Source organism: Apium graveolens, chromosome 1, assembly GCF_009905375.1.
Source record: "Apium graveolens cultivar Ventura chromosome 1, ASM990537v1, whole genome shotgun sequence".
Classification (NCBI taxonomy): Eukaryota; Viridiplantae; Streptophyta; class Magnoliopsida; order Apiales; family Apiaceae; genus Apium; species Apium graveolens.
In genome coordinates this window covers 2,507,570-2,533,199 of record NC_133647.1, presented here as the reverse complement: position 1 = coordinate 2,533,199, position 25,630 = coordinate 2,507,570, and the positions used below count along the sequence as shown (strand labels likewise).

Here is a 25,630-nt window from a genome sequence, read left to right as displayed (position 1 = left end):
GTAAGCCCAGGCGAGCGAAGGAGCAAACACATGAGGTCAACTTGACCCAGTTAAATGATGACGAACCTACTCTTTTGTTGGCAGAATGTAAGGATGAAATGATTATGATGAACAAAGAAAGAATACATCCAAGACTGAACGGAACAGGTGATGAAGAGCAAAGGGATACAAGTGTATGGTATCTTGACAATGGTGTCAGTAACCACATGACAGGATCAATCAATTTCACAACCCAGGACGGCAAATAATGTATTCTGAAGGAGGTATATTTTATTCCAAGTCTATGCAATAATATTATCTTGTTGGGTCAGTTGTCTGAAAATGGTAGCAAAGTACTGATTAAGGGAGATTTTTTGTGGGTCTATAATAAGGAGAATGTCATAATAATGAAAGTAAAACGTGTAAATAATAGATTATATAAGGTGGTGATAAAATATACTGATGGTATGTGCCTGTTAATAAAAGCGGATGAAATGACTTGGATGTGGCACTCACGGCTCGGTCATGTGAATTTTAATTCCATGTATCTGATATCTAAGAATAGCATGGCATATGGGTTACCAGTTTTCACACAACAGAAGGGTATATGTCAAGGATGTTTGATGTCCAAGAAGGCTAGACGTTCGTTTCCTGTACAATCAACTTTCTGTGCCAAAGAATGACTGGAACTCATCCATAGAGACTTCTGCGGTCCTATATCACCACCAACTCGAGCTGTTAATAAGGTTTTTCTATTATTTGTTGACGATTTTAGTCGTGATATGTGGGTTTATATGCTCAGGACAAAGGATGAGGCTCTTGCACACTTCAAAACATTCAAGGCCCAAGTTGAAAAAGAATCAAACCAGGTCATTAAAGTACTTCGCACAGATAGAGGAGGAGAATTTTGTTCCCGTGATTTCATAAAATTCTGTGAAGAAATTGGCATTGCTCGTCACTTTACAGCCCCGTACACTCCACAACAGAACTGAGTTGTGGAGCAACGCAACAGATTATGGTTGCCAGGGGAAGGAGTCTTCTGAAATAAAGAAATATGCCTTTAAATATGTGCGGAGAGGCCATAAGGCATGCCATTTACTTACTCAATCGACTTCCAACTAGAGCAGTTTAAGGAGCTACACCGTATGAGTCATGGTCAAAAATGAAGCCACGGTTTGAGCATCTCAGAATTTTTGGCTGCATCGCCTATATGAAGGTTCCTAATGTGCATACAACAAAGTTGGATAGCAGGAGCATATTTGTCATCCACCTTGGAAGGGAAGCAGGAACAGAGGCCTACAGTTGTACAATCTGGACACAAGTCATGTGCATGTTGGTCGTGATGTCGTTTTCGACGAAACAAGGGGGTGGAACTGGAGTAACGAAAATGAAACCCATGTATCATCCTCTTATTTTATTGTGGCAGGGTCTTTCGGTGAAGCAACTCAGGATGAGGGACTATCCAACACCGAAGACAGTAACGAAGACAGTAACGACAGTGATGACGGTGGTTCCCAGAGTGAAAATATAGGCACATGAGATAATTCCTTTTCATCCACACAGTCACCTCAGACTGGGTCATCACAGACATCTCAATCTCATGATGACATTATTGTAAGTCAAGGACACACAGCTGATAATGCATTCAACATTTATGATGGCAGTATTTTACCTCATCATTATCGATCTCTTCATGACATATATGGTGAAACTGAGGAGGTGCAGTTAGATGAAGATGTGGCTGATGAGTAATTATTTGCTGGGGTTGATGTGCCAGTATATTATGCAGAGGCAGTGAAGGAGAATTGTTGGACATATGCCATGGACTGTGAAATCAACTCAATTGAGAAGAATAGGACCTGAGAACTGACAGACTGACCACCAGGTCACAAGGAAATTGCTATGAAATGGGTATATGAAGTCAAGAGGGATACTGACAGGAAGATACTGAAGCATAAGGTGATATTAGTCGCAAAAGGATATGTACAAAAATATGGTATTGATTTCGAAGAGGTCTTTGCTCCAGTAACAAGGATGGAAATAGTGCGACTTCTACTAGCATTGGCAGCTCAACACTCATAGGAAGTCCATTATTTGGATGTAAAATCGGCATTTCTGAATGGAAAACTTTATGAGGAGGTGTACGTACAGCAACCAGAAGGCTACGAAAAGGTAGGGCAAGAGCGAAAATTTTACAGATTATTCAAAGCATTGTACGGACTTAAACAAGCTCCCCGAGTATGGTATGTTCATTTGAATAAAAGTCTTGAGAACTTGGGATTTATTAAGTGCTCACTGCAGCATGTTGTGTACACCAAAAGGGAGGGAAAAGAGATGCTAATTATAGGCGTGTATGTGGACGATTTGATCATCACAGTTACGGATGTCAAGAGCATTCCTATTTTTAAAGCACAGATGAACAAAGAGTTCGAAATGTCGGACCTGGGAAATCTGCGTTATTATCTTGGCCTTGATGCTATAATTGTAGTGCTTACGGTCATTACGCAGCTGAGTGTAAAAATCCCCGAAAGGAACGAGATCAACAACATGAAATGAATATGAATCAAGTTGAAGACGATGGGCCTGCTTTATTGCTGACTGAACATAGAGAAACGAAAGAAAACCTGATGTTGATAAATGAAAGGAAGGTGGTACCAAAGCTCAAACAAAGTAGTGAACAAGTGGAGTCGAATTTATGGTATCTGGATAATGGAGCAAGCAACCATATGACCGGACAAAGATCCAAGTTTAAAGAGCTAAACGAAAATGTGACAGGTCAAGTAAGGTTCGGGGATGGATCGACGGTGGATATTAAAGGAAAGGGATCTGTTATTCTCTCGTGCAAAAATGGTGAGGAACGTATACTCGATGAGGTATATTTTATTCCCATGCTTCGAAATAACATAATCAGTCTTGGGCAACTTTCTGAAGTTGGGAATAAGGCGGTCCTAAATGGTGAATACTTATGGGTGTATGATACACAAAGAAAATTACTTATGAAAGTGAAGAGGTCTCCTAACAGACTGTATAAAATCATTATTGAGACTGCAAAAGGTACATGTTTGAAAACGAGCTGTGAAGAAGTGTCTTGGTTATGGTATTCACGTTTAGGCCACGTTAATTTTCAAGCTTTGATGCTGATGCACTCGATGCAAATGGTGCATGGTATGCCTAAGTTTTCTCAGCCAAAAGGGGTTTGCACGGACTGGCTAATGGAAAAATAGGCAAGGAAGCCATTTCCTTCTCAATCAAATTTTCACGCAAAGCAAGGACTGGAGCTAGTATATGGAGACCTCTGTGGTCCAATTTCACCAGCAACTAAGGGAGGTAATAAGTATTTTTTGCTTCTTGTAGATGATTATAGTCATTGGACGTGGGTTTACATGTTAAAGGGAAAGGACGAGGCATTAGCAATGTTTAAAAGTTTTAAAGCTAGAGTGGAGAACGGAACAGAGAAGCGGGTTAAAACTCTTAGAACTGATCGTGGAGGGGAATTCTGTTCTAAAGATTTCGAGGCTTTTTGTGCAGAAAATGGAATCACAAGGCAGTATACGACTCCATACTCCCCTCAGCAGAACGGAGTAGTAGAGCGTAGAAACCGCACTGTAGTTGCTATGGCTCATAGTCTACTAAAACAAATGGAGCTGCCGATGACGTTATGGGGAGAAGCTGTGAGGCATTCTGTCTATCTTCTTAACAGGCTTCCCACAAGCTCCATAAACGGATAAACACCTTACAAGGCATGGAAAGGTGAGAAACTGAACATTGGACATGTAAAAATATTTGGGTGTTTGGGTCACATGAAGGTGGCAGGATTTTACACAAAGAAATTAGAAGATAGAAGCAAGGAGGTGGTGCATCTAGGAACTGAGCCTGGAACCAAAGCCTATCGTTTATATGATCCAGAAACGGGACGTATCTTGGTAAGCAGAGATGTAATTTTCGAGGAGGGAAAAACTTGGAACTGGAACAAAGCTCAGCAAGGTATTCTAACCTGTAGTCGTGAGCATACATTCACTGTTGTGGACAGCTTCACAAATAATGAACGATACACTGACGCTTTTCAGCAGTTGAGCTCTGATTCAGAAACTGTGATGGGTACACCAGAATCACAGTCAAGCACGCAAGGTTCATCTCAGCATTTGAGTTCTAATTCGGAAACTGAGATGGGTACACCTCAATCACAGTCAAGCACACGAGGCTCATCACTATCAAGAACTCAAAGCTCGGAAACAGAAGTTAGCAGTGAACCAAAACGTTTTGCTTCGATTGTTGACATATATAACAACACTGAAGAAATCGAATTAGATGACGAGTTGTTATTAATGGGAGTGGATGAGCCAAGAAACTATGAGCAAGCTGTCAAGGAGAAGAACTGGAGGGAAGCAATGCAGCAAGAAATGAATTCCATCGAGCAAAATAATACCTGGAAACTAATGGAGTTACCTGCAGATCGTAAGGTGATTGGGCTGAAGTGGGTCTACAAGATCAAGCGAGATGCACATGGTGAAATAATAAAATACAAGGCAAGGCTTGTAGCGAAGGGATACGTTCAGGAACAAGGAGTGGATTTCGATGAAATATTCGCTCCTGTCACCAGACTCGAGACTGTTAGGCTGCTGTTGGCTTTGTCAGCAAAGTATGGTTGGGAGGTACATCACTTAGATGTTAAAACAGCGTTCCTGAATGGCGAGATAGAGGAAGAAGTCTATGTTACTCAACCACAGGGATTTGTCAAGGAGGGACAAGAACGCTTGGTTTACAAGCTGATAAAAGCACTCTATGGTTTAAGACAGGCTCCGCGAGCCTGGTATGCGAAGCTCAACAAGAGTCTTGAGATCATGGGTTTTTCCAAGTGCCCACATGAGTATGCGGTATATACTAAAAATAAAGGCAGTGACACACTCATTATTGGAGTATATGTAGACGACCTACTGATTACAGGCACCAGCATTGCTGTCATTGAAGAGTTTAAGCAACAGATGAGTGATCAGTTTGAGATGAACAACCTGGGAAAGCTAACGTACTACTTGGGAATAGAAGTGAATCAAGGGGATGATTTTATTGAGCTTAAACAAACGGGATATGCTCGCAAGGTGTTGGAGAAGGCAGGAATGGGAGAATGTAATCCCACTGAATATCCTATGGATCCAAAGGAACACATTACTAAAGACGAAGGTGGCACGCTGGTGGATCCAATGGAGTACAAAAGTATGGTCGGGGGGTTGCGTTATCTTGTTCACACTCGCCCGGACATTGCCTACGCAGTGGGTATAGTGAGTCGTTTTATGGAGAAGCCCACTATTATGCACAAACATGCTGTGAAGCGGATCCTCAGGTATGTTAAAGGAACTCTAGATTTTGGTTTAGTGTACTCCAGGCACAATACAAATAACATGCTCGTGGGATACTCAGACAGTGACTTAGCTGGGCAAATAGATGACAGAAAAAGCACAGGGGGAATGGTTTTTTATTTGAATAATAGTCTCATAACCTGGGTCTCTTAGAAACAAAGGTGTGTTGCATTATCATCTTGCGAGGCAGAGTTCATGGCTGCCACCGCAGCTGCCTGTCAGGCGATTTGGTTAAAGAATTTGTTGAGTCAGATCACAAGAGAAGAAATAGGTCCAGTCACATTATATATTGATAATAGGTCTGCTATATATTTAGCAAAAAACCCAGTGTTTCATGGCAGGAGCAAACACATCGATGTACGGTATCATTTCATTCGTTAATGTGTGGAAAGGAAGGAGATAGTCATCAGGCATATCAATTCTGAGTTCCAGCGTGCATATATCATGACAAAGGGACTCACCACGGTCAAGTTTGAAAAGATGAGGATGTTGTTGGGCGTTAAAGAGTTAAATAAATAAGTTTCATATTGAGGGGGTGATTGTTGGATAATATGAAACATTTATTTGATTTATTTGCATTATTTTATTTGATTGTTTTTATTCAGCTGAGTGGTATACTCCACGTTTGAATAAGTCTTGCATATCTGTTTAAATCATCAGTTAGAAGAGAAGTTGTAGGTGCATGCCCGATGTTGGTTAGAGTCATTGTAGGAGTGGATTACTGTGTGTGATCCTAGTTTTTAGCTATTCTCTTATCTGTAGTTTTCTATATATTGTATGGATTACACGTGTACTTTGTTTCCTTAGTTTTACATTAAACACCTATATCTATATATATATATATATCACATTGTTTTCTTTAATATATTAGTAGTAAATAGGAAAATTTTATTGTTAATTGGATTATTGTGAAAAAATAATTTTGTTGGGTCTATAAAATGTCTATTTCTTTTTTAGATTTAAAAATGTGAAATTGAATTTATGTGGGTATTTTGATGAACCTAGCAAAATAAATAAATTAATAGTTGTTTACATTTTTAAAAATAGGTCGGGCACACCTCTTTCTGGAGGAAAAATATGGAAGCAACGTAATAGTTGAAGTGAATCTTATGTGGTAGCTAAGGTGTATATTATATTACAACTTTTAACAAAAAACATTAAAATTCAATAGGATTTAATGATTGTGAAACTTACGTTCAAGTTCAAGTATTTAATCAAAAGCTATTTGAGGTTTAATTACCCAATAGCAAGTTATTTCAGTTTAGTGACCCTGCTAGTTGAGCCTCACTTGGGTGATGAAATTGCCATTTAACCCATTAATAAATGAGATAAATTATGGCACAATGAGCCTTCATAGGAATTTTTCGTAGGCGTATCTTCTTTTTTTCATATTGTTGGGTCTCAATATTCGGGTCTTTATAATGAAAGCCCGTTTATAAAATTAATATTCTGTAAACCGGCTTTCGTTATAACAACTCAAATATTGACGCCGAACACTACTGTATATTAATTATGCAAATTTCACTAATGTGTGTATATGAGTGGTACAACATATTTGGCCGATGTAAATTTTCATGTAAATTATATCTTTATATATAATAAGCATAAGGGAGTTCTTAACTGAAAATTTGGTCGTGTACCGCCAATATAATCTCAATCGTTAATGTGGTATATTTAAAAATAGACAATTAAGTTTAAATCTTATTAAAATGATACAATCATAAATAGAAAATTAATTATATTATTCTACTACTTAAACACCAATTGTGATGCAATGTTCTTAATAGAATGTACACTATTTGCACGCATTTCGAGACTTCTATAAAATATAATTTTATAATATTTTTTTAATTTTTTTGAATAAAAACTTAAACATAAAAATTTTATTCAGAATTTTTTTTAAAAAAATATTATGGAATTATATTTAAACGAGAATTGAAAAGTGTGCCGAAAAGTAACGCAAACAATCGAGTGGGACTGGGAGACTACTTTTTAAAGGTTATAATTCGATACAATAATATAAAAATAGATAGAATATGATTAGACATTTTACTATATAGAACTATAATAATTCAATTCCACATCTCTATCAATATTATATATTTGTTGCAATAATATTACAATAAACTATCTAAAATAAAAATAAATATTGAAAAACTATCATAAGTAACAATATATTTGTACATTAGGAATTATAAAAATAAATTTTTTAAAAAATAAAAAATTAATTTCTAAAAAACCTTGCTATGGCTATAAGCTAGTACAAAAAAATGTGCATTACTTAGTTTACTATTTGTCAAAGCACTTATGGTGATCTAGGTTAAAGAGTTTCTCCCAGTAGTAAAAGAAGAAGAAAATACTGTTGTTTATGGAGGTGAGGTGCAATGAAGGCACCTAAAGTTCTTGCTGACATTGTGGAGGCACTAGTAGCTGCAGTATTTGTAGACCTGGAATATGATTTCAATGCAACATGGAAGTTATGTACTATTATTATTTTTAGATGAACTAATAAGTATGAAGAGGAAAAAAACATCTACCACATACTTTCTAACTGCTTGCATGGTAAACTAATTTATTTTTTTTGGTTTCATTGACTATAATTTTGTTTTTGGAGGTTGTTAATAGACTATCTGAGCCTCTTATCACCTTTGATATGATACACCAACAACCTCAACGTATAACTATGTCGTTCAAATTATGTCAAAAGAATGGACACCAACTTGAGATCAAACAATGGAGAGAAGATGGTAGAAATTTCTCTAGTGTGTATATTAACAACAAGTTGATTTTGTATCTTCAGATACATAAGAAAATGCAAAACTTCATGCAGCTATGGCAGCTCTGGAAAAATTGACACATCATAAGAGAAATGACTATAGCAGATTATTTAAAACCGCTAAAATTATAACTCTTAAAAGAAAGTTAAATGAAATTTCTAGCAAAAAAAAGTGGTCAAAATCAACTTTCAGGTCAGTATCCTAACTACTTCCTTATATAGTTTTCATATTACTACTAAATATATATTCTTTTGATTCGTGATATAAAGTTCAACACAACTAAATACATTTTTTATGTTTATTTCATGCACTTTAGCTCAATAATCTATATAACACTAGTACAGAAGACACTTTAGGAGTCGCACCTATAGTGTCGGTTGAATAGAGAACCGACACTATTTACTGCCTAATGTGTCGGTTAAATAGAGAACCGACGCATTTTTTCTATTTTTCAAAGCTAAAGGCGTCGGTCGTTTCAATTAATCGACGTTGCAGAGTTAGAATAACGTCGGTCAAGTTGAATGCCGTCGCTAGTTGGTCTTCTGTGTCGGTTGGTCAAACGACCGACGCTGTTGGTTTTGCTATTGTGTCGGTCTTTTTTTTAGCCGACGCTATTTAGATAATATACAGTGTCGGTTTTCTTTTTAACCGACGTAAGAAGAAATAATTTAAAAAAAATTAAAAACAAACGCGGGTAAACATACGCGGGTGACTAAAATTTTCATCTTTTGCTACTATTCCACTTTAAACCTTTCATCTCCTGCTACTAAAATTTTTCTTCGATTTATAGGGTTCGATTGTTGGCTCTGAGAAAGGGGAATCGATTGGGTTTCGATTGTGGGGTTTTGGCTGCTGCTGCTTAAACAATCGAAGAGGGTGCTGCTTAAGCATCTTCACAAAGGTAATCCACCAACTTGCTTTCATAGTTTCTATTTGCTGTATACATACATACATATACACACACACACACACATGTATATGAATCTGTAAATTTCAGAATCTGCTTTGTTTCGATTGAATTTATCCAGCATACATCATTCACTTTATATTAATGTTCTTGAGTTTCAATTTATTATAATTTGATTGATTGATTGTATCAGTTGATTTTAGATTCAGATAAGTTTAATTTACAAAGTGACTCTGACCATTTCATGTTTTTTTCGAAGATGTGTTCGTTGACTTCATTGTAATTGAAACATAAAGAATTGACTTGATATTATAGAAATTCAGTTTACTTGTGTAGAATGTGAAAATCGAGCTCTGTGCGCAATCGTTAATTACCTGCTTTGTTTGTTTGTTCTCAATAACGTAATGTAAATATTTGTGCTCATCCTTTAATTAATGTTTGAACACTTGAAATTCATTGTAGTTGCTGAGTATAACAGCTTCTGCGGCTGCTGCTTCACTATTTTCTCTGTGTCATTACGTTTTACAGGTTGAATGTAAGAGTTTTCTCTAATTCATTGTAGTCTTCCTAATTCACTTTAGAATCTATTAGCACACACATATATTGTGATAAATAATATTTATAGGATTGTTAGCAAGTTGTGCAAATAATTGAAGGACGATAAGTTGGCATTCATGTTGCCATCTAGACTAGCAATACCACATAATCATGAGCAGCAAAAACGCAAGGACGAAGCAACTGATTACATGACAAGTCTTTTGGTTGCTAATAAGGATAAACGTTATATCCTAGCCCCTTACATCCAAGAGTAAGAATAAAATCATAGTAATTGTCATGCTATATATATTATATAATTATATTCCGGCTAATATATTATATAGTTTTTAATATAGAGATCATTGGATGTTGCTACTTTTTTGTCTCAATGAAAGTGCTATATACGTGTTTGATTCATTGAAAAAAGAAAGAAAGATACGGTTGACCACACCTGCACGAATGTATGTTAAAATTTCAAATTTCATGTTGTATAATTACTACATAGAACCTAGTCCTATAAGTGATGTGATGAAAGTATACGTATTTTACAGGGCATTTAAATTATATGTACCTCAAGGTGGATTGAAGAATAACAGAAAAGAGTTTATTTGGCATCACACCGAGGTTCAGGTATAACTTACTTTGGTTTATTTATTTCACTTATATTATATGCTCCTCACTTTTTAGTTATTATTTATGAATCTTGTTTGTTTATGTGTAGTGTCCCCAACAAAAAGGAGGCACAGAATGCGGTTTTTTCGTGATGAGGTACTTGTATGACATTGTCATGCTTTCTCAAAAAAATGCCAACATGAATTGGAAATGGTAAGGAAACTAAAATATCATAAATATTAGAAGTATGTTAAATTTTTGGTAGGGTCTTGGTTCTAGAAGCTATGGTAGAAAGGAAATTAGTGAGATACGAGAGATTTGGGCTCAATTTTTTACTCTTGAATGTCTATAGTCAGGTAATTTTTTTCAGTACATGTCATTAATTCATGTTCACAATAAATATTGCCATTAATTCATGTTTTGTTGAATAATTTATTGTATATATGATTTTATGTACTAATATAAACTTCTTTTTTCAGGGCATGGTACTTGGAGATACAAGAAGAGAGTACAGAACAATTACAAGGAGTCTAGATATCATCAAGAATCGAGTGAGTCTGAGGGATTTGTCATCAAAACATTAGTTTTGGATGAATTTTTGTAAATATTGGGTTGTAAACTAAAATTATGAACACTTCCAAATTTATTTTAATATAATTTGTGAACCTTTTTTAATTTTTGGGTGTACCTCTGTTTTTAATATGTTTAGTAAACAGGTTAAAAATGATTAGGAAAAAACAAATGCAAAAAAAATTGATCAGGAAAAACCATTTGATCAGGCAAAAAAATGAAATTATAGACCTAAGGCGTCGGCATTTTAGGACCCGACACATTTGCTCTACAACTTTTAGCGTCGACATTTTAGTGAGACCGACACAATTGATAAGCACAATAGTGTCGGCATTTTAAGAAGACCGACGCAATTGATAGGCACAATAGTGTCGGCATTTTAAGAAGACCGACACAACAGGTCTAAGATTTAGCGTCAGTTGTTTATTTGACCGACACTGTTTGTAAAACTATAGCGTCGGTTTTCTTTCCTTCTGCGTGTGTTATTTAACCGACGCTAAACAGTTTTTTGCGTCGACCATTTAACCGACGCTGTAGGCATTTACCTACAGCGTCCCCTGCATTTACTACGCTAAAAAACCGACGCCTTAGGCCTTTTTCGACCGACGCCTTAGGTCTTTTCTGTACTAGTGTAAGATCGTCACAGACAAGTTTTAAAGTTATATATTTGATTCTTATTCTTGATCAGGGGAATGATCCTATTTGGCTCAAGAATCAAAACTTTGGTTATCAAAAAAATAAAAAGTATAGATAAATTGTCATGTTGAATTAGATTACATAAGACCTACTTATATGCCAGAACATTATAGGCACTTGCATATTTATGATTTATCTCCATTTATCTTATTACAAGCACATAATTTTTTCAATAATATTTTCACTCATGTCTGCAGAATTAAGAAACAAGTGGGACCTGATCATGCTAAGATGTATATCTGTTTGGTTAGTTTGAACGTTGGTAATGACTCATTTTATAAAGAGGGAGAGCAGACCTCAAAGTTGAGGGCTACAGAGGGTTCTACTGCACAGGCCATGCTTCTGCACCTAAGAGAAACATAATTAAGTTAGATTGTTGGTTTTTTTTGTAATGATTCAAGTGTTCTGGAAAATTTTGAAATATCATATTTAATCAATGTTGTGTTTTGTAATAGGGTGATTATGCAAAGTGGGGCAATCTAATTCTTTTTTAGTTTCCAAAAAAGAATAAAACAAATAGTTTGTTTTAAAATTCAAAGAAATATAAATACATACTTAGTGATCAAAAAAATTAGATTTTTGGAATGTAATAAAATTTACCTAGCTGGTATATATAGATTTTTAAAATACCTATTTTTGGTTGTTTTGTATAGATTACGACAAATTTCGATTGTTATACTTGGTCGGTATAATAAGCAACCAAATTGGTATTTATCAGTCAATAAACCTTTTTTGGACCGATATATACCTACTGTTTTTAAGAATGCAGTCATTTTTATGATAAATATGGTTAGTATTTTGTTGAATCCAGTCGGTATTGTTACCTGTAATTCGTTAATTTTGGTCATTATTACTGTAAATCAGTCTGAATTTCCTGCAGAATTTTAACTCCAGTGCTACAATTAGACGCTCTACACAAACATTGACGGTACTCACAATAAAAAGATTATAATAAAATTCAACTGTATAAATGCAAATAACAGTCAACAAAATCTATATCTACATACAACCAAATATTTCACCAACTAAATTATTAAAAAAAATGTTTTAGGAAAACCAAATGTGCACGTTATTCAAACCAACAATTAATATGAAAACATAATAAACAAAATTAAATACTACTAATTATCTCGATCTTCCTCTTCGCCATCCTCTTTATCCCCGTTTGAGGTTAAAACGCCTCAAAATAATACAATAAACACAAATTGAAAATTTTTAAGCTTTTACCTCTTGGTGCTTCTTTGATGAAATAAAGTGAAGCATCAACTTATATATATATAGATATAGGTATTTATATTAATAGAGAGAGAAAAAGTACGTCGAAAGTCTGATGTTTATAAAATGAGATACATAACAGAATAAATAAGCTTCCAACAATAGTGGTAGCTGAGACATAGAAAACACTCCTACACGTACTCTACTACTCCATTTATTTCTCCATGATCCTAAAAAGACTCTAACAGCTAAAGACTTAATCAAAACTACTACTGCACCTGCAATGCACGTCCACCAGCTATTTTCAAACATAATAAAAACATAAATAAAACATATCTAAACAAGTTTAGATTAAATAAAACCAACAATCTCCCCGTAATCTAAACTTCTGTGCACAAGTCTTTAACACCCAAAAGCCTGCGCATGCGTTCGAACTTCACTGTAACCAGAGCCTTTGTCAAGGTATCAGCTTGCTGCATATCTGTGCTCACGTGCGTGATGACTATTTCCCCACGCTCTACACATTTACGTATAAAGTGGTATCTAATGTCTATATGTTTGCTTCTCCCATGGAAAACAGGATTTTTTGCTAAGTCGATAGCAGATCTATTATGCAGATATAAAACCACGGGACCAACCTGACTTCCTGTTATCTGACTTAACAGTTTGTGCAACCAGATTCCTTGGCATGCAGCAGCAGTTGCAGCCATAAATTCCGCCTCGCAGGATGATAAAGCCACGCTCTTTTGCTTCTGCGACACCCACGTTATCAAGCTCTCGTTCAAGTAAAATACCACCCAAGTGGTACTCTTCATGTCCTCAACGTGCCCAGCTAATCACTGTCTGAGTATCCAGTTAAGAAATTATTTTCGCTGACACTGGAATACACCAAACCATATTCCAGGGTACCTTTAACATATCTCATAATCCGTTTTACAGCATTAAGATGTGTTACTGTAGGTTTTTCCATAAAGCGGCTAACTATACCCATTGCATAAGCTATATCGGGTCGCGTGTGTACAAGATAACGCAGACCTCCCACAATGCTTTTATAACGCGTAACATCAACCAATTCGCCCTGTATATCAGCTGTGAGTTGCTCTTTTGGCTCCATCGGGTATTTTGCTGGATTACATTCTAACATCCTGGCCTTTTGTAGCACTTTTTGGCGTAGGCAGCTTGTTTGAGTTTGATATACCCCTTTCCTTGTTTCACCTTCATTCCCAAGTAGTATGAAAGCTTCCCTAAATCACTCATCTCAAATTTCATATTCATCTCCTTCTTGAATTTTTCGATTTCAGTGATATTTGTACCTGTGACAAGGAGATCGTCGACATATACTCCTACTATCAGAACTTCATCACCCTCCCTTTTTATGTACATCGCATTCTCGTACGGACATCTGATAAAACCAAGCTCTTCAAGTGTCTTACTCAGCTTCTTGTACCATGCTCGTGGGGCTTGACGCAGCCCGTACAATGCCTTAATTAATCTGTACACTAGCTGCTCTTTTCCTGGCTTCACAAAACCCTCCGGTTGAGAGACATAAACTTCCTCCAAAATTTCTCAGTTTAATAACGCAGATTTCACGTCAAGGTGGTGCACCTCCCAGGAGTTTTTGGCAGCCAAAGCAAGCAGTAAACGAACGGTTTCGAGATGCGTTACAGGAGCAAAAATCTCCTGAAAGTCCATACCAGGAATTTGGACGTATCATTTCTCTACTATTCTTGCCTTATATTTGATAATATCTCCATTTGAATCCCGTTTGAGTTTAAAAACCCACTTCAGATTAATGGGTTTATGACCTGGTGGCAATATGGTCAACTCCCATATATTGTTCCTTTCTATTGCTTCCATTTCAATTTTCATCACTTTCTCCCACTCCTGGATTTTTGCAGCTTCTTTATAGTGGACAGGCTCTTCAACACCAACAAAGAACAATTCATCCCCTGGTTCTATCTCCTCTGTGTTGTTGTAGATATCGCTCAACCGTCTGAGCTTCTTGGGTTCACTGCTACCTTCAGAATTTGTGTTGCTGCTCTCATTATCAGAAACCGTATGTGGTGTTGTAGCACTCGATAATATATCTGTTGCAGAACTCGCAGATATTTCAGATGTTGCAGCACTTGCACTTGACTGAGTGTCATCAGCATTCCCATCGCCATACACTTCGTTATCCCCGTGATCAACCTCCATTGTGCGTATGTCAGTTACACTGAAAGTGGCAGCGGAAAGAGGCCCCGTTTTTTGTTATTCATCATTCCAGATCCACCTCTTGTGTTCCTCGAACATCACATCCCTGCTCACGTGCACTTTCCTTTTCTCTGGATCATATAATCAATATGCTTTTGTGCCCGATTCTCTCCCAAGGTGAACCACTACTCGACTTCTGTCATCAAGTTTCTTTGTTTGAGGTCTAGGCATCTTCATATGTGCAACACACCCAAAAACCCTTAGATGACCCAAATCTGGTTTCCTTTCATTCCACACTTCGTATGGTGTTTTTCCGTAGAGAGCTCTGGTAGGGAGACGGTTCAACAAATAAATAGAGTGGCGTACAGCCTCTCCACAAAATGTAGAAGGCAAACCCATTCCTTTCAGCAAGCTTCGTGCTATTGCAACCATTGTCCTGTTACACCTTTCCACAACCCCGTTTTGCTGGGGATAATAAGGTGCTGTAAAATATCTCATAATCCCAACATCTTCACAGTAAACAATAAACCTTTTGGACAAAAATCCACCTCCCCTGTCTGAACGAAAAACCTTGATTTTCTTTTCTTTGTCATTTTCAATCGTGGCTTTAAACTTCTTTAACAGCTCATAAGTTTCATCCTTATGTTTTAACATATAAGTCCACATCATACGAGTATGATCATCAACCAACAAGAAAAAATACATATTACCTGCCTCAGTTGGTGGGGAGGTTGGACCACATAAATCACCGTAGATTACTTCAAGAGCTTTGGTTGCACTGAAAGTTGCCTGCTGAGGGAATGATTTCCTTTGTTGCTTCGACATCAGGCATCCCTTGCACACCTCTTTTGGCTAAGTCATCTCGGGTACTCCGTGAACCATCCCATTTTTTACCATTAGAAGCATTGCCTGAAAATTTACGTGACCTAGGCGAGTATGCCAAAGCCACGCTGACTCTTCCACCTTTTACAATAGACAAGCTGGTTTACTCACCTCAACAACTAGCTTGTACAAACGATTTGCAGATCTCTGTACTTTAATGAGAAGCCTTCCACATGCATCGTGAACCCACAGAGAATCACCATTCATCACCACCCTATTTCCTTCTTCTGAAAGTTGCCCCAAAGTAATGATATTGTTGCACAGGTGTGGAGTGTAGTATACCCCCTTGAACAATTTTTCATCTCCATTCTTGCATTTGAACAATACAGACCCCTTTCCTCTAATTTCAACCAAAGACCCATCGCCCAGCCTGACCTTTCCTGTTACTCCTTCGCTCAGTGACTCTTGATGCCCCGTTGTCTAAGTACCACGTATTTAAGTTATTACTTTCAGTGACTCTTGATTCCATTTTCCGTGTTTTCTTCTCCTCAGTCAGGAACAGATTCTCAGCATCATCCTCACACTCCATTAACAACAGGGCTGGCTCATCATCTTGAGTCTGAGCGATGTTTACTTCTGGTTTGGCATCTTTATCACGTCTCAGTTTCTGACATTCGGAAGCATAATGTTCAAATATATTACAATTACAGCACTTAATCTTGTGCCTGTCACGTGTCCCTCTCATGGCTTCCTTTCCATGATACCTTGACCCTTGGAACCCATCTGTTCCGCTTGTCTTGTTTGACCGCTTCATCTCACTATTTTCCCGTTTCATCCACTCTTGCTCCGTGAGTAAGAGATGTCCTCCATAATTTTCAGACTGCCCGCGGAGTCTCTCTTCGTGGGCCTTTAACGATCCTACTGCTTCTTCAACCGACATCTCGTCCAAGTTTCCAAATTATTCAAGTGTTGAAGCAATATGAAGAAACTTTATTGGGACTGCTCGAAGCAGTTTCTTTACCATGTACGCTTCCTCAATCATCTCCCCAAGTGCTCTAATATTTGTCACCAAGCTGTTGAGCCTCATACAAAAATCATCCAATTATTCAGTTTCCTTCATGTTCAATGTCTCAAATTCTGCCTTGAGCGTCTGCACTCTTGCCTTCTTTACTCTATCTGCTCCCAAACACACTGTTTTGATTGCATCCCAAGCTTCTCTGGTCGTGGTCTTTTCTGCAATAAACAATAACACATCTTCTGGGATTCCTTGGTACACTGCAGCATGAATGATTTTTTCCATCCTATCTTCAACAGTCGTCTTATTTGGATCTTTAGATTCGATCGCGTCTCACACACCGTGAGCCTGCATATAAACTTTCATTTTTAACGCCCATGCAGTGTAGTTTGCTTTCGTCAACATTGGGTAGCTCAGGCCAACGGAGTTCTCTTTTGCCTTGTCTGTTTCCATGGTCGTTGTTCGCGGCATGTACTTGGGCATTCACAGGTTTTAAGCTCTGATACCAGATGATGAAATAAACTGAAGTATCAACTTATATATATATATAGATATAGGTGTTTATATTAACAGAGAGAGAAAAAGTACGTAGAAAGTCTGATGTTTATAAAATGAGATACATAACAGAATAAATAAGCTTCCAACAATAGTGGTAGCTGAGACATAGAAAACTCTCCTACACGTACTCTACTACTCCATTTATTTCTCCATAATCCTAAAAAGACTCTTACAGCTAAAGATTTAATCAAAACTACTACTGCACCTGCAATGCACGTCCACCAGCTATTTTCAAACATAATAAAAACATAAATAAAACATATCTAAACAAGTTTAGATTAAATAAAACCAACATTCTTCTCCTACTTTTTTCATATTGAGTTGAGAAGGCTGCCAAAACACCTTGCACATTGTTTTACATATCAATTGGGGCTTGACAATAACATTTACTTTATCATATATGGTCTCCTAATAGTATTGATATGGATTTGTTGTTCCATCTTCCATAATATCCTGGACCACATTGATGGACCACATTGAAAAATAACTTCCGGCACAACAGATCTGACAGTTGTTGGATAGAGGATTTGGCGTCATCGTTACATCACGCTCTATGATTGGCATCAAGATCGGGGAGTAGTACTGGTGTAGGAATTCTTGGTAAACCAACCATCTCATTTTTGGGGGTCTTTTCATTCTCGGTGCAACAGCCTCGAGCCACCATTAGTTAAGTATAGCTGAACGGATTAGAGTGTGCATGTAATCAGATTTTATGGTAATGAAAGGGAAAGTGCATGGTAGTATAATTAGAGCTTTCAATTTATTATTTAAGTTGTCAAAATCTGGTATTATACAATTAATAACCAAGCAATACATGAGTTACTGTCGGGAACTCAAGGTATCTGAATTTCAATATATATATTTTTTTTGTGTTTAGCTTATGAAATATAAAGAAAATGAGAGAATATCCAACCGAGGGATGGATCAAAGACAGAATTGGGGATGAAACTAGGGAGAAAAAGTTTGATAGAAAAAGATTTCCATTTTTTGGATAATAGTCAACATGCTACAAAGATTACAAATCCAAATTTAGCCCACATGTTTGTGTAATGAGCATGTACTTTATCTTAATATTTTCTCTATATTTTGGTTAATTTATATTGACTTGGATTTTTATTTTAGTAAATATTAGATATTAGATATTATTTCGTTTAGATAAATATATTAATTTAGAATATTTTGAAAACTTTATGTGCAAGTTATTTGAGTAGTTAGGAAAAGATTTGTTATTTGTGAAAAAAAGTGTGATAATGTATTAGAAAATCAATATCTTTTTAGTTTAGGTAATTGTGTATGGCAAATATTTTATTTTTGGAATTTACTTCATCATCATTGTAAATTATTGGAAGAAAAGTTATTAATTCCTAGTTGCAATTAGGTTTTGATTCCCTATATAAGACCCCTTTTAGAAAATAGAAAAAGTGGTACAGTCTCACCAATTTCCCCAACGAGTTACAATTAGGTTTTGAAATTTTCCATTTAAATTTCTTTTATTGTTTCCAAATCTGTGCTTTTCCATGCTACCTGCTTATGTGTGTGTATCATGCAATTAGTATAACCAATTTAATATGAGAGTACTCTTTTGATTACCCGGGGATAAAGCATGTTTTGATTGTATGTGCCATGATATTTGTGTATAATGTTCAAACTGTGGCTTATTTAGTTTATAAAGACCTGCAAATTCTTGTCTTTTACTTGTAAATTGTTTGGTTCAAATTGTTTGCCATCTTTGTCTGTGTGGAGTAATCTTATTAATTAGATAATTTTCACTATATTTATATATCTTATTAATTGTTTCCTATTGAAGACATTTAATTGACTTTATTTTCTCTTATATTTTTTTTATCCTTTCTTATCAATTTGTGTTGGTTATTTTGAGATTATTTTAATGTATTTGTTATGAACTAAACTTATATGAGTTAAGAGTTTTAAGGAAACATATATAGTATCTGATTGGTTACATCTTGATAAGAACATTGCAGTTTACAGTTTATTCATTCAAGTGGTTTTATTGTCAATACCTGCTATTGTATAATCAAATTTAGTAGGTTTACCAGTTAATTATTATACGGAGAGGGTTATAGTTAATTTGCACAATACTTGAATGTTGCATGATTATATTTGTTGATATTAATTTTGTGACGGTGTAGACATATATTATTACCTTGCATATGTTGGAATACAAGGATTTATGATGATTTCCAGAATTCAACGCAACAGAATAATAGAGTTCAGATATTGCAGAATGCAGTTGATTCAGATTTTCGAGGAGACTATTTCTCAGGTTTAGGTTTGTTAGGGTTTTATGTAAATCTTGTTTATCTAGATAAACCTTATCTGAAACAAACCCTATCTTGTAAATCAAGTTTAAATCTCTCAAGCCTTATCTTTACTTGATTTATCTTTTTCAACTTACTAACAGATTAGTTTCAAAGTTTCATTCAAATATTTTCAAACAAACTTATCTTCCAACATTATCTTTTGTTTGAAAATAAATCTGTTAGAACTTTGCTTATAAATACAACTCTTCATTTCAGATTTGTTGCTAATGCTTTCACGTCAATATTTCATCATCTGAAATCACTTTCTTGTTCTATACCCGAGAGATATATATCCAGTAAACAAGAAACCTAGTTTGAGTTGTAAACTTTCACATTATATTCTTGTAACTGAATCGTGTATTATATCACTTATCCCGGGTTGTGGGAGGTTCATTACAACAGGAAGGCCAAGTAGCTTTGTGTTAGGTAGCTGTGTGCTAGGGAAATGTTTCTTTCAAGTGGGCCAAGTATGTAATCAAAGAAAGTTTGTAAGTACTTTGTTTTAAGTGGATATAATACATTCTCTATGCTAGTTGGCATGGGAACTTGGATGTAGGCCATAGACTAGGTGTAGGGGCCGAACCAAGTGAAAACTTCTGGTGTTTTTACTTTTCAGTTTTCAGCATTCTGCATCTCTTATTTCAGCATTTTACTTTCTGCAGTTAATTTTGACTGTCCCATTCATTGTCTCATTTGTAAAGGGACTGTCCCATTTGCATAAGAGACTGTCCCATTTTCCTTGACGGTTAGAATATTATATTATCTATCGAGCCATCGAATTTTATTTGGTAACAGAGCAGGTGCATTTAATTATCTTTTAGTGTTTATTTTGCTAGTGATCCATAGCTCAACCAGATAGGTATTCAAACAATTATCCACCACTGCTTCATGGTGCTGAAAACTACAATGAATGGAAGTTTCGGATGAAAATATTTCTCCAGCGTGATGCTTTCGAATGGGATGTTGTAGAAAATGGTTTTACAATTCCTATGAAAGAAGGGAAGCCGAAATCTCTCAAGGATCTTTCTCCTGAAGAAGTGAATGCAATGAACTTCAATGCTAAACCAATGAACTCTCTTCTCAATGGCATGGTAGCTACAGAATTAAGAAAAGTATCAGCATGTACTGCTGCCAAGCAGATCTGGGATACGATCAAAGGCAGCCACAAAGGCACGTCTAAGGTACGTGAAGTAAAATTAAGTATGCTAATGAGTGACTATGAAGGTTTCAGGTTGGAAAGAGATGAAAGCGTGCGAGATGTTCAAGGGAGGTTTTTGACGTTGATGAACTCTATCTCACTTCTGGAAAGGATCATTCCTTATTATGAGATTAATAGGAAAATCCTCAGAGCAATGCCAAAGAAGTTTGCTCCAAAAGTTACCATTCTGCAGAATTCTACGCTGCTTTCGACTATGGATCTCTAACACTGTTCAGTGAATTGGAAGAATTCGAAAATCAGCTACGCAGATATGATGAAGAAGATGAAGCTCCTCGTAAGAAAACTCTTGCATTTAATGCAGATACAGACGAGTCTCCTGATGATTCTGATGAAGAGATTGCTCTTCTAATAAAGAAGTTTCATAAATTTCTTGCCAAACGGAATGCTTCCAAACAACCTATGAAGTCACAGTTTCCAAAAAAGGACTTCAAATCTAATCCGAGCAAGGAGAGTAAAACAAATCAAAACAAGGATACCTGTTTTGAGTGTGAAAAGAAAGGGCACTTCAAAAAGGACTGCTACAAGCTGAAGAACAAAAAGAAGGCATTAATTACCTGGAGTGATGATGAATCTGACATGGAGATCGATTCAGACGATGAAGTTGCTCAACTTTGCTTTGCTGGACTAGAGGACAACTCAAGTGATAATGATGAGGTACAGAATATTAAGTATAATTCAAATATATCTTCATCCATGTTGAATTTTCAGGTCCAGGTTAAGAAGTTAAAAGAAAAGAATACTTATTTAAAACAAGCATTAAGTGAAGTTCTTAGTGAAATGGATGACCCCATGAAGGAAGAAGCCTTGGTTGCAGAGAACAAATCCTTGCTTGAAAGGGTTTCAAAACTTACTGAAGAAAATCTATATCTCAAAAATGAAATTGAGATGAAAGATGTATGCCTTGAAGCCTTGAAGAAAGAGTCAATATCTATTGATCCAGAAACCGTTAAAGAAGACAGTGCTCCCGATCCCCTTGTTCCTGAATTAAAGCAGAAAGTCGAATAGCTTGAAAAGGATTTAGCTAAATGTTTCCATGGAGAAGGAACTTTGAATTCTCTTCTTGGAGAACAAAAATCTTCTCTTGATAAAGGAGGTTTAGGATGTGAATCAATCAAGAAACGTGCATTTCAAGGAGGGTATAAGCGAGCTCCTATGAAATATAAGATGCCTTATGAGAAATGTCGAGATTGTGGCAAAGCTGGCCACCCTACATCTGAATCTAGATTATGTGGTATCAAGGGCCACCCTTCTAACTCATCTAATAAATCATCTACTAGATATAAATCTACTAATATTGTTCAGATGTGGATTAAGAAATCAGATAGACATTTATATAATATTTGTGATACTAACCAACCAGGACCCAAGGTTAAGTGGGTACCTAAGAGATAAAGCAATTCTTGCAGGTTTGTTTGAAGGTCCATGTTCCATGAAATAAATGGATCATCGACAGTGGTTGTCCACGTCACATGACAGGTGATAAATCCAAGTTTCTATCTGTAGTTGCCAAGGAAGGTGGCTTAGTTACTCTTGGAGATTCAAACACCGTCAGAATTATTGGAAACGACACCATTGGTAATGACAGGTTTGCCATTTCTAATGTTCATTTAGTTGATGGTCTGAAATATAATCTCATTAGTGTAAGTCAACTTACTGATGCTGGTCATAAGGTTAAGTTCGATAAAGATGTATGTTATATTGGTACTAAGTCTAACGAGTTTGCTTTAGTTATCAAAAGGAAAGGAAATATTTTTGTGTTAGATTTTGATGAACAGCAAGAGGAAATTTGTCTTGCTACTGTTCAAGATCAGCAGAATCTTTGGCATCGACATCTAGGCCATGTTCACATGGATCTTCTCCGGAAGATATCTTCTCATGATCTGGTTCGAGGTCTACCAAAGCTGAAGTACAAGAAAATAGAACCTTGTTCAGCTTGCCAACTTGGAAAACAGGTGAAAACTTCCTTTACTACTAAGAATAAAGTGTCAACTTCTGTTCCTTTGCAGCTCCTTCATCTAGATCTTTTCGGTCCAGAAAGGTATCTAAGCTTAGGAGGTAAGAATTATGCTTTTGTTATAGTTGATGATTATTCTCGTTTTACTTGGGTATTATTTTTACGAACTAAAGATGAAGCTTTTGTTGAGTTTAAGGATCTTATTAATAACCTTGAGACTAAGTATTCATTTAAGCTCAAGACTACTCGTAGTGATCATGGAGGTGAATTCGAGAAGGATTTCATAACCTTCTGCAAATCAAGAGGAATCACTCATGAATTTTCAGCTCTTCGAACTCCTCAGCAGAACGGAGTAGTAGAACGCAAGAACAGGACTTTACAGGAAACTGCCAGAACTCTACTGCATGAGAGTAAGCTTTCAGGAAAATTTTGGGCTGAAGCGGTACACACTTCCTGTTATGTTTTGAATAGAGTACTTATTCGTCCTATTTTGCTTAAAACTCCGTATGAATTGCTTAAGAAAAGGACTCCTAACATTTATTATTTTTGAGTATTTGGTTCCAAGTATTTTATTTTAGATACTCAAAATAATCGAGGCAAGTTCGATGCGAAATCTATGGAAGGAATCTTCTTGGGATATTCTACAACAAACAAAGCTTATCGTGTTTATAATTATGTCAAGAACAAAGTGGAAGAATCCATCAATATTGCGTTCAATGAATCCTCAAGGAATATATCTCAAATTGATGAAGACACTGCGGATCTATTGTCTCATTCTCAAATGAGACAGTCTCATTCTGAAAAGAGTCAGTCTTATTCTGACAAGTCGAACAGTCAAGACTCTCCAGGTCCTTCGCGGTCTTCTGACAATTCTTCAGGATCTACTCAAGCTTCAGATGAATCTTCTGGCTCTCCAAAGAGTCCTGCTAGTATTTCAAATGTGAATTATGTTACTCCTCCAAATAAATCTTCACAAGCGGAAATGAGGCAGTCTCTTTTGAATGAGACAACTCATATTCATTTCCAGGCTGATAATTCTAATGAGGAAGAAATGAGTAATATTCAACTTCCTAAATCTTCTAGGACTGTGAAGAATCATCCACCAGATAATCTTCTCACTGATTTAGATCAAGGGATTTCTACTCGAAGCAGACTTCATAATCTGTGTGTATTTTGTGCTTTTGTTGCTGAGTTCGAACCAAAGAACGCTCAAGAAGCAGTTGCAGATGAACACTGGTCTGTTACAATGCAGGAGGAATTGAACCAGTTCGAGCGTTGTGATGTTTGGGAACTCATCCTACTTCCTTATGATGCCAAGATCATTGGTACTCGTTGGGTTTTCAAGAATAAGAAAGATGAAGATGGAAATAACATTCGAAATAAAGCTCATTTGGTTGGTCAGGGATATAACCAGCAGGAAGGAATCGATTACGATGAGACATATGCCCCAGTAGCTCGTTTAGAAGCAATTCGAATCTTGATGGCTTTTGTAGCTCACAAGAAGTTCAAGCTCTATCAGATGGACGTCAAAAGCGCATTTCTAAATGGCTATCTTAAGGAAGAAGTCTACGTGAAGCAGCCTCCAGGTTTTATTCATTAGAGGTACCCTAACTTTGTTTACAAGCTCAAGAAATCTGTCTATGGATTGGGACAGTCCCCTCGTTGTTGGTACGAGCGTCTCAGTCAATTTCTTGTGAACAATGGTTTCATTCGTGGTACACTCGATCCAACTCTCTTTATTTTTCATAAACGTGATAACTTTCTTTTAGTACAAGTTTATGTTGATGATATAGTATTTGGATCTTCTAATGAATCTCTGTGTAATTGGTTTTCTGATTGCATGCATAAGGAATTCGATATGAGTTTGATGGGTGAATTGCAGTATTTCTAGGTTTGCAAAGTAATCAGTCTAATGCAGGAATATTTATTCACCAAGGCAAGTACATAAAGGATTTACTCAAAAGGTTTGCACTTGATCATGTCACACCTAAATCAACTCCGATGAGTACTTCAGTTAAACTTACAAAGGCTGAACAAGGTACACCTGTAGATGTCACTAAATTTCGAGGTATGATTGGTTCATTGTTATATTTAACTGCCTCACGACCTGACATTATGTATAGTATATGCTTGTGTGCTCCTTTTCAATCTCAACCTAAAGAATCTCATTTGAATGTCGTTAAACGTATTTTTAAATATTTGAAAGGTACGAGTGACTTGGGATTATTTTATCCAAGCTCTTCTTCCTTTGACTTAATCGGTTTTTCAGATGCTGACTATGCAGGGTCACAGGTTGATAGAAAAAGCACAATTGGTGCTTGTGAATTTTTAGGAGATTGTTTAGTTGCATGGCATAGCAAAAAGCAAACTTCAGTAGTTCGTTCTACCGATGAAGGAGAGTATATTGCAGCTGGAAGTTGCTGTGCTCAAATTTTGTGGATGCAACAAACATTGCAAGATTTCGGTATTTCTTACTCAAATATTCCTATTTATTATGATAGTACCTCTGCAATTAATATCTCTAAAAATCCTGTTATGCATTCTCGTACAAAGCATATTGATGTTCGTCACCATTTTCTACGAGATAATGTTTCTAAAGGTAATATTGAGCTAATTTATATTTCTACTGAGAAAAAGCGTGCAGAGATCTTCACTAAGCTTTTAGCTGAAGATAGATTTTGTTTGATACATCGAGAACTTGGTATGTGCTCCTTGTGTGATTAAATCTTTTGTCCCTTTTATGATGTTGAGGGGGAGAAAGAGTTGTTATTCATTTGGATTTATACTTATTGTTATATCTGTTGCATACCATATGGATTTATACTTATTGTTATATCTGTTGCATAAAGATATAATCTGCATATGCTATTTTCTTGTTACTAACATCTTGAACATAGCTTT

General features: G+C 36.3%; 1 protein-coding gene across 1 annotated transcript; it reads left to right on the top strand.

Annotated features, from left to right (window-relative positions):
* Positions 1-2,537: 2,537 nt before the first annotated feature.
* LOC141725137 (uncharacterized) lies at positions 2,538-3,707 on the top strand. Its single transcript, XM_074527566.1, has 2 exons — positions 2,538-3,033; positions 3,334-3,707. The coding sequence occupies exons 1-2, from the start codon at positions 2,538-2,540 to the stop codon at positions 3,705-3,707; spliced, it is 870 nt and encodes a 289-aa protein (XP_074383667.1).
* The last annotated feature ends 21,923 nt before the right edge of the window (positions 3,708-25,630 follow it).